This window comes from Pinus tabuliformis, chromosome 5_1 (genome assembly GCF_031772625.1).
Source record: "Pinus tabuliformis cultivar Carrire ecotype Pingquan chromosome 5_1, CPIR1, whole genome shotgun sequence".
Lineage (NCBI taxonomy): Eukaryota > Viridiplantae > Streptophyta > Pinopsida > Pinales > Pinaceae > Pinus > Pinus tabuliformis.
The window spans coordinates 599,242,127-599,252,653 of NC_142305.1; the positions used below are offsets into that span (position 1 = coordinate 599,242,127).

Genomic DNA, 10,527 nt, shown 5'->3' on the forward strand with positions numbered 1-10,527 from the left:
GTTAATTTCCATCATTAAAGTCAATACGAGTCCTATTTACATCCCATCATAGTCTGCATCAATTGGAATTTTCGCGCTGTATTAGCAAAACCCTAATCACTAGATAGGTTGTGCATGGCACCATCAAGAGCGAACCTCGGCATAAACCTCATGAATCTAGGCGAACTTGCGCATGACGCTGAACATAAGTGATGTTGGCATGAACTTGCAAAGCAAACCCTGCAAAATAAAGCGATCAGCCCAAAACAATACGATACAACCAAATAATATGGTAATCATTAAATAACAAATCGATGTTGCGACCATTGAGCATTTAACAACATTTGGAGGATAATACGGAATCAATTTGATATTCAGCGAAATTGAAACACTGAGCGATTATCATTATGAGCCGCGATGATTCATGGAGATTGAAACATTCCGCTACAAGTTGTCTTTAAAAATAAAAAAGATAACACACAATACTAAGGTTTGAAATAACTCTAAAAACTAAATCTCGAATGGTAATGAAGCATATTCGGTAAAACTGAAATTATCACCATCCACTTATCTTTTTTAAAAATAAAATAACGTTGTGAAAGGGGATGCATTTACCGTAATAACAACAGGACCTCTAATAATAATAATAACATTGACTATAAGAATAACATAGAAACATGTTATTCAAATAAAATAATAAAATAGAAAAAAAAACGATACAAGATTTTAAGTTTAATATTATCCACAACCGTACTGGATTGAGGTAATTTGAAATTTTTTTAGCAGTGTGAAATTGCTTTTAAAAGAGAAGTGATGTTTCTTTCTTGTACATAATTCGCAAAGGTGAATCAGGTCACGCAAGACTATGATTAATTTTGAAAACAGAATAAGATATTCATTAGAAACATAGAAATTACATAAAATAACGTAACACCCATTGGATGGACTATGTGACACATTTGTAATGTAACACCCATAGGATGGACTATGTGACACATTTATTTAGTTATGGACATACTATTTATACAGTGATTTTTGGTGGAAATCGAATATGGTCCATTCACTAAATTTCGGAAGTATGCCCTTCACTTCCAAATATACCCCACTTTTATTCAAAACATGCCATAAACCTATCGGCTAACTGAAAGTATTTCCTCCCCAACCGCCTGCTGAGAGCCAATGCTCCTATCACACTTCCAAATCCTGTTACCCATCCAAATCCCATCCCAACTACCCATGATTCCCACCAATGCACAGACTTGTCACTATCGTCACCGTCCTCCTCTGGAATGTGCTCACTGCAATTTCTTGCAACTGGGAGCCCACACAGCTCTGGATTACCCCGGAATGAAGATTCCCCAAATGTGTCGAAGTGCGGCCCATTTGGAATCCTCCCTGATAGATTGTTATTCGATAGGTTTAACCAGCCCAGAGAGTTCAGATCTTGAAGTGTTACAGGTATTTTCCCTTCCAACTGGTTGCATGACATATCTAAAGTTTCTAAATCGACCATGTTACCAAATTCTCGGGGAATCTGCCCAGAAAAATGAATATGTGACAGATTCAATGTCCGCAGACCCTTCAAATATCCAATCTCGAGGGGTATGTCACCCGTAAGGTTGTTTCCTGAGAGATCCATACAAGTATCAGTCCAGAGGTCTCTGAAAATATAGGCCATTTGCTGACCCTTGTCCTCCAAATTAACTTTATCTCTATAGTACTTTCCATATATAAGGTTGGCAGATTTGGAGATTGACCTCGTGAAATCTTCATCCGCCATTATCGATAAGTTTGAAAGCTGTAGCGGTATTGAGCCTGACAGATGGTTCAATGCCAGGTCAAGAATTTGGAGATTCTGAAGGTAGCGAATCTGGATCGGTATCTCACCTTCAAAATTATTTGATCTGAGAACAAGTATGCGGAGCTTTGAAAGATACCCAATCCATTCAGGCACTTTCCCTGATAGGTTGTTTCTACTTAGATCCAAAATTTCCAAGTTCTTGCAATTTTGCAGAGACATGGGAATCCTTGCACTCAACATGTTGTTATTGATGTGCAATACTTGAAGATTGTTCAGTTTTCCCAGCTCAACCGGCATCTGCCCTTGAAAACCATTATTTGCTAGATTCAATACAGTGAGAGAAGAACAGTTACCTAGATATGAAGGCAGTTGGCCAACCAGCTTATTGTATGAAAGATCCAGAGCTTCTAGATATTTTGTTTGCTCACAAATGCAAGAAGGAATATCCCCGTCCAGTTGATTCGATGCTAAGAACAAAAAACTAGAAGACTTCAACATCGTGCACATTTCTGAGGGGATTGGACCTGTAATATTATTAGTTGACAGATCCAGTTCCACAGGGAAGCCTGCAGCAGAGCTTGGTGAATGGGGAAGGCTGCCATGGAACTGATTCCCTCGTAACTCCACTTGCTTTACCGAAGTCAATGAGTTATACAGTTGAGGTGGTATTGGCCCCTCCAGCTGGTTGTACGATAGAACCAACGTCTCAACCTTTGGAAGATTCCACAGCCATGAAGGAATTTCTCCCTTGATTGTATTAGCAGCGAGATCCAGCCAAGTAAGAGAACGTTGAGTCTTCAGAAAAACAGGAAACGTCCGCTCTATCTTATGTTGAAATCTAATTTCAACGCAGCTGCCAGAAACCGGTCAATAAACATCGCCGGAAAACTCTCGGGTTGATTTCAGGCAGAAGGAATAATCCGGCAAGGAGCTCCGAGAAAATATGGAGCTGACGCGTGGTTGACCCCTGACGTAACGCAACGTAAGAATCTCGGGGGTTAATGTTCAGCACTTGTTGGCCTTCCGATATCATTTTCGCCGTTCGATCTGCTCCACTCCTTTCAACCGTTGATTGCCCAAACCTGCATACGAAAATACATTAATGTTTTGCGTGGAGTAAAAGGTTTATGGTTGACCGCCGTAGGTAAAAGAATTTAATGGTGGTACGAAGATTTTGGTGAGGCTCGTTTTAAATATGGGTATGGGCACAATTTACTATATGTTTTTTATATATATTTTTCATATACGGCATGTATTAAAGTTTAAAGTCGTATGTAATAAGTTTTATTTTATGAGTGTTGACTTTTATTAATGAATGTATATGGCACACGGGAGGAGAGATATATGTATATTCACAGCAGCGTAAAAGATGTATGGGGCGGTAAAAGGAAAAACACACAGCAGTGTGTAAAAAGACAAGAACCAGGTGATGTAATTTTTGAAGTAATGAAAAACCATGTGTGGTTTTTTTTTGCACAGAAGTGCATAAAGAAAATGTTGTAGTGAATTTTGTAAGCCTGTGTAAGTTTTGCTTTTACAGCAGTATGTAAAATTGTTTTACACCAGTAAATGTGAATGGAGGTTTTACAGCAGTAAATGTTAATGGGAATTTTTCAGCAGTGTAAATTCTCATATGGAGACACAGTGAATTTTTTTTTGTTTTAATGAATAGAAATATTTTATGGTGAAATCCTCTATTCCTCAGTGAAATTTTTTTTAAGTCTTCTTCTGCACAAAAGATCCTGGAAGGGTAGAAACAGAGCATTGCCTCTGTGTGTTTGTTTATTTGGTTTTTGGTATTTTCCCCTACAAAAATATCCAACAGTGGTATCAGAGCAGGCTTAGGCTCTTTGAAGGAGACAAAGAAGCTGAAGGGAGAAGGTTGTTGTTGCAGCAAAACTTCTCAGGCAGACAGAAGACAGTCAACAAAAGATTCAGGTATTCCAAAAAGCTTTTTTTTGTGTTGCTGAAGAAGCAGTGATTTGTTTTAAACACACAGTCAAGGATTTAGAGGCATAGATCAGAATACAAGGAATGGCCAGCACAAGCACTGGTATGGGTTTGTTTAACACCCAGCTCCCACAGTTTAATGGGAAAAACTATGACTACTGGGCAATAACGATGACAGCCCTGTTTGCCTCTCAAGACTTATGGGAAATAGTTGAGGAAGGTTTTGAAGAACCAGCAGATGAAACTGAGTTCAATGCACTAACTCAGGGAGAGAGAGATCAGCTGAAGAGCAATAGGAAGAAGGATTCAAAAGCCCGTATGTTGTTGTATTTAGCAGTAGACCAGAGTGTGTTTTCAAGGTTAGCAGCAGCTAAGACAGCAAATGAAGCATGGCAAACCCTCAAGACAGCCTATCAAGGCATGGAAAGAGTGAAGACAGCAAAGCTACAATTGCTGAGAAAGGATTTTGAGAACTTGAACATGAAGGAGTCAGATAACATTGACTCATTCTTCACTCATGTGATTGGAGTAATCACACAAATGAGAACTCATGGAGAAACCATTGAAGATAGAAGAATAGTGGAGAAAATATTGAGGGTCTTACCCTCAAAGTTCGATGCCATAGTCACCACCATTGAAGAGACAAAGGATCTCTCAAGCTATTCAGTTGATGAGCTACATGCATCACTGATAACACATGAGCAGAGGTTGAGTAGGAATGAAAACTCATCTCTTGAGCAAGCCTTCAAGACCCAGATGTCCTTTGGAAGAGGAAGAGGTCAAGGCAGAGGAAACCGAAGAGGAAGAGGCAGAAGCCAGAACAGAGGTGGAAGGAACAGCCCATCAAATGCACAAGGAAGAGGCAGCAATACAAATCAGAACCAAGGCCAAGGCAACAGCCAACAAGGAGGACAACATCATGCTCAAGGACAAAGGTATGATAAATCTAATGTTCAATGCTATTATTGCAAAAAGTATGGACATTATGCTAGTGACTGTAGAAAGAAGCAACATGATAAGAACAGCAGACAAAATGCAAATGTTACAAGAGAAAACAGCAGTCAAGACAATGTTCTGTTAGCTTGTAACATGGCTGAAACACATAGTGAAGACATATGGTTTTTAGACTCAGGTTGCAGCAACCATATGACAGGAAACATTGCCCTCTTCTCAGCCTTAAATCAGAATTTGAAATCAGAGGTCACACTAGGAACTGATAGTAAAGTGCCTGTTATGGGAAAAGGGGAGGTAAAAATATTTACAAAACAAGGAGAAAGGAAAACCATAGCAGATGTCTACTATGTCCCCGGAATGAGATGTAACCTATTGAGTGTTGGACAGCTTATCCAAAAGGGTTACAATGTTTACTTTGAAAATGATGTGTGCACCATCATGGACATACCACCCAGCAAAAGATGCATTGCTGAAGTGAAGATGACAAGGAACAGGATGTTCCCTCTCAGGATCAGGGCAGATTTGAAAAACAAAGGTGAAATTGCAGCAGTCACCCAAGAGGCTTTCCAAAGCGTGCCAAAGGATGAGAACTGGTTATGGCACTTGAGATTCGGGCATCTAAATTTTGGAGGCCTAAACTTATTGAGCAGAAAAGGAATGGTAAAGGGATTACCATTGATAGAGAAACCGGACAGCCTATGTGAAGGCTGCATTTTGGGAAAACAACACAGAGAAAGTTTTCCATCAGGGAAGAGCATAAGGGCAAAGACACCCTTAGAGATTATCCACTCAGATTTGTGTGGACCAATGCAAGCTCCATCGTTAGCTGGCAGCCTATATTTCCTAACATTCATTGATGATTTTACAAGAAAGACTTGGATATATTTCCTCAAGAACAAAAGTGAAGTCTTTGAGAAATTCCAAAATTTCAAAGCACTTGTGGAGAACCAAAGCGCGCTGCACATAAAAGTATTGAGAACTGATAGAGGAGGTGAGTATATCTCAAATGAATTCCTAAAGTTTTGTAGAGAAAATGGAATACATAAACAGTTCACAACTCAGTACACCCCACAGCAAAATGGAGTTGCTGAAAGGAAGAACAGGACCATCATGGATATGGCGAGGAGCATGTTGAAGGCAAAGCATTTGCCAAATGAGTATTGGGCTGAAGCTGTACATTGTGCAGTTTATATATTGAACAGGTGTCCTACAAAAGCAGTCATGAACAAAGTGCCAGAAGAGGCATGGAGTGGGAGAAAGCAAGGAGTCACCCACATGAGAGTTTTTGGGTGTGTGGCCTATGCACACATTCCGGATCAGCTAAGGAGGAAGTTGGACAGCAAAGGGGAGAAATGCATCTTCATTGGATACAGTGATGAATCCAAAGCCTACAGGCTGTACATTCCATCTACCAAGAAGTTCTTTGTCAGCAGGGATGTTCAATTCATTGAAGAGGAAGCTTGGGATGGAAGCATAGAGAAAACAGTGAATGTTAAAAACTGTTTGTCTCATGATGAAGATGAAGAGGAGGTGGCTGAAATGCATCCCCAAACAGCAGTGCCAACACAAGGACAGCAAGGTACACCATTGAGGATCAATGAGAGTGCTTCTCCAAGCACACCACAAGGAGGAAATTCAAGTGCATCTTCAAGCACTTGCACACCAAGTGAAAGAGGTAAGAAGTTTAGAAATCTAAGTGAAATTTATGAAGAAGGAATGAATTCCTTATTTGCCTTGTATTGTCATGTTGATGATCCTATTCATTTCGAGGATGCAATTAAAGATAGGAAATGGATAGAAGCTATGGATGAGGAGATGAATGCCATAGAGAGAAACAAAACATGGGATTTGGTTCAGTTACCAAAAGGCAAAGAAGTCATTGGTGTGAAATGGGTCTACAAGACCAAGAGCAATGCTGAAGGCAAGATTGAAAGGCATAAAGCAAGGCTGGTTGTCAAAGGGTACAAGCAGCAGTATGGGAGAGATTATGAGGAGACTTTCGCACCGGTTGCAAGGATGGAAACCGTGAGAGCAGTGTTGTCCATAGCAGCACAAAACAAATGGAAAGTCTACCAAATGGACGTGAAATCAGCATTCCTAAATGGAGTGTTAAAAGAAGAGGTTTATGTTGAACAGCCTCTCGGCTATGAGAAGAAAGGTGAAGAGCACAAAGTGTGCAAATTGAAGAAAGCTCTTTATGGGCTGAAGCAAGCGCCAAGAGCATGGTACAGCAGGATAGATTCATATCTATTGGATAATGAATTTGACAAATGTGAAGGAGAACCCACAGTCTACATCAAGGAAAAAGATGGTAAAATTTTAATTGTTGTTTTGTATGTTGATGATGTGATTTTCACAGGTAATGATGATCAGCTCATTAAAAATTTTAAATCAGTCATGAAGGATGAATTTGAAATGACTGACATGGGTTTCTTGAGATACTTCTTAGGCATAGAAGTAGATCAAAATGAAAAAGGAATTTTTATATCTCAAGCAAGATATGTAAATCAAGTTCTGGGCAGATTTAACATGCAAGAATGTAAGGCAGCAATCACTCCCACAGTGATGGGATTAAAGCTCAGCAGAGAGGACAGCAACAAGGATTTTGATCCTAGTTTGTATAAAAGTATTGTGGGCAGCCTTATGTATTTAACAGCTACTAGGCCCGATTTAATGTATGCTGTTAGTTTAATTTCCAGGTTCATGGAGAGGCCAAAGGAGGCACATTGGCAGGCAGCAAAGAGAATTTTGAGGTATGTCAAAGGCACCAAAATGTTTGGAATTTTATATCATGCCTCAGAACATTCAGATTTGGTTGGATACACAGACAGCGATTGGGCTGGTAGTGTAGATGATCGGAAGAGCACTTCCGGTTATGTTTTTAATATGGGCTCAGGAGCCATTTCATGGGCTTCTAAGAAGCAGTCCATTGTAGCATTGTCTACAGCAGAGGCTGAATATGTGGCAGCTACAGCAGCAGCATGTCAAGGAGTTTGGATGAGAAGAATGTTGAGAAGCTTAGGCCAAGAGCAGGCAAAAGCGACAGTGATTTTTTGTGACAATAGCTCAGCTATTGCTTTGTCAAAGAATTCAGTGTTTCATAAGAGAACGAAACACATTGATACCAGGTTTCACTACATCAGAGAATTGGTGAACAATGGAGAAATTGTCCTAGAACATTGCAGGACTCAAGAACAGGTAGCAGACATCTTGACAAAGCCATTGGATCAGAAGAGCTTTGAATTTTTGAGAAAATGTCTGGGTATGACCGAATGCCCAGCTGTTGAAATTAAAGGGGAGTGTTGAAATCTAATTTCAACGCAGCTGCCAGAAACCGGTCAATAAACCTCGCCGGAAAGCTCTCGGGTTGATTTCAGGCAGAAGGAATAATCCGGCAAGGAGCTCCGAGAAAATATGGAGCTGACGCGTGGTTGACCCCTGACGTAACGCAACGTAAGAATCTCGGGGGTTAATGTTCAGCACTTGTTGGCCTTCCGATATCATTTTCGTCGTTCGATCTGCTCCACTCCTTTCAACCGTTGATTGCCCAAACCTGCATACGAACATACATTAATGTTTTGCGTGGAGTAAAAGGTTTATGGTTGACCGCCGTAGGTAAAAGAATTTAATGGTGGTACGAAGATTTTGGTGAGGCTCGTTTTAATATGGGTATGGGCACAATTTACTATATGTTTTTTATATATATTTTTCATATACGGCATGTATTAAAGTTTAAAGTCGAATGTAATAAGTTTTATTTTATGAGTGTTGACTTTTATTAATGAATGTATATGGCACACGGGAGGAGAGATATATGTATATTCACAGCAGCGTAAAAGATGTATGGGGCGGTAAAAGGAAAAACACACAGTAGTGTGTAAAAAGACAAGAACCAGGTGATGTAATTTTTGGAGTAATGAAAAACCATGTGTGGTTTTTTTTTTGCACAGAAGTGCATAAAGAAAATGTTGCAGTGAATTTTGTAACCCTGTGTAAGTTTTGCTTTTACAGCAGTATGTAAAATTGTTTTACACCAGTAAATGTGAATGGAGGTTTTACAGCAGTAAATGTTAATGGGAATTTTTCAGCAGTGTAAATTCTCATATGGAGACACAGTGAATTTTTTTTTGTTTTAATGAATAGAAATATTTTATGGTGAAATCCTCTGTTCCTCAGTGAAATTTTTTTTAAGTCTTCTTCTGCACAAAAGATCCTGGAAGGGTAGAAACAGAGCATTGCCTCTGTGTGTTTGTTTATTTGGTTTTTGGTATTTTCCCCTACAAAAATTCCAACATCTTACAAACAGATAATCTCAACACAACTAAAGAAAATGGCGGTGTCCACATGTAGGTGATATTGAAGGCTAATTTGTTATTGGAGAGGTCAATATATTTCAGACTGCTGAGGCCGCTGAAGTGTATCTCTGAAATTGCTCCCCTCAAAGCGTTGTAAGGAAGACTGATATTGGTCAGTTTAGACAAGGATCCTAGGGATGTAGGGATGGGCCCCGTCAAAAGATTGTAGCCCAGGTCTAGTACAGCAAGCGAGGAGAGGTGTCCCAGTGACTCTGGAATCTTTCCCTTCAATTTGTTCTGTCGCAGTTCTAGCACAGCCAGACATGATAGATTTCCTATAGAATATGGTAACGAGCCGTACAAACTATTATTGTTCATCCGGAAACTGGTCAGGCTCTTCCATTGGCCCTGAAAAACCTGAGAAACGTTGGCAGATATTTTGTTATCTCCCAGATAAATCTTTTGCAGGTGAGGAAGCCGAGAAAGAGGCTCAAACGGCAGATATCCACTGAGATTTGCACTGTTCAACTGCAGAGAGACCAAATTAGACATATTCCCTAACCAACTAGGAAATTCAGTGTCAAATGTGTTGTGACCAAGATGGAGGACTTGTAGGGAGGCAATTTTATGCAGGGAAGGGGGAATGGAACCCATCAGTGCGCAGTTTCTCATCGAAAGTTTTCTGAGGTGAGAAAGATGACTTACTGATTGTCCCCATGAGGACGACGTTGCGGAGAGATCGACTACATTGAGAAAAAGATCTGTCAACGCCGTGAGGTTTGCAAGCCACGAAAGGTCAGGACTTGTCAACACAGAAGGCTCCAAGGAGGACAGATCGAGTACTGTCAGGATCGACAGATTTCCGAGCTGCCATGGAATGGGACCTGCAAACTCTGCTGTGGACAGGTTGAGGTATTTCAAGTTTTTCAAAAGACCCATCTCTGCAGGAATAGGTTGCCCGGTAAAATTATTGAAACTGATATCGAAACTCTCCAAAGCCGTCAGGTCACACAGTGCAGCAGGGCTGAAGGCACCACTCAAACTGCAATTACGCAAATCCAACGTAACAACATGGCCGGTCCGTGTGTCGCAAGAGACGTGTTCCCATTCACAACAACTTGATGAAACATTCCAAGAAGCCAAACGCCCGGCAGGATCATGCAAACCACTTTTAAAGGTCAAGAGAGATTTCTTTTCTTTATCGAAACAACCCGTCTCAGAAGACACAGACGTGAATGTACGAAAGGAAACTATGCAAAATATGAATATCCGCATAGCAAAACTTAATAAACTCTTTTGCATGGTATTACGACTCAGCAACGCTTCTTGGTTTAAGGATTGCATTCCGCCTGTTTTCGTGATTGGGATATTATCAGGATGGATACACAAAGGAAAACCAAAAAAAAAAGATTGGTGCATGTGGATTGCAGAGAGGACATTGATAAAAACAAAAAAACACAAGGATCATGTGCATAGGACATTAAAAAAAGTTGTGTGGATGGCCTGGAGTACATAAAAAAAATTCGTGCGATGGCAGAGGGGAACACA

General features: G+C 40.2%; 1 protein-coding gene across 1 annotated transcript; it reads right to left on the reverse strand.

The window, feature by feature from the left end:
• Positions 1-1,029: 1,029 nt before the first annotated feature.
• Positions 1,030-10,322, reverse strand: LOC149166303 (receptor-like protein EIX2). Its single transcript, XM_089431323.1, has 2 exons — positions 8,978-10,322; positions 1,030-2,618 (listed from the first exon to the last, which is right to left on the reverse strand). The coding sequence occupies exons 1-2, from the start codon at positions 10,279-10,281 to the stop codon at positions 1,088-1,090; spliced, it is 2,835 nt and encodes a 944-aa protein (XP_089287449.1). The 5' UTR covers positions 10,282-10,322; the 3' UTR covers positions 1,030-1,087.
• Between the last annotated feature and the right edge of the window lie 205 nt (positions 10,323-10,527).

What these genes read in the sequence shown, in the direction of transcription:
- LOC149166303 (XM_089431323.1), bottom strand. Translation starts at nt 10,281, where the DNA reads ATGCAAAAGAGTTTATTAAGTTTTGCTATGCGGATATTCATATTTTGC. An exon ending in AGATTATCTGTTTGTAAGAT is followed by an intron (nt 2,619 to 8,977) that starts GTTGGAATTTTT and finishes CGTTGAAATTAG; the next exon opens with ATTTCAACATAAGATAGAGC.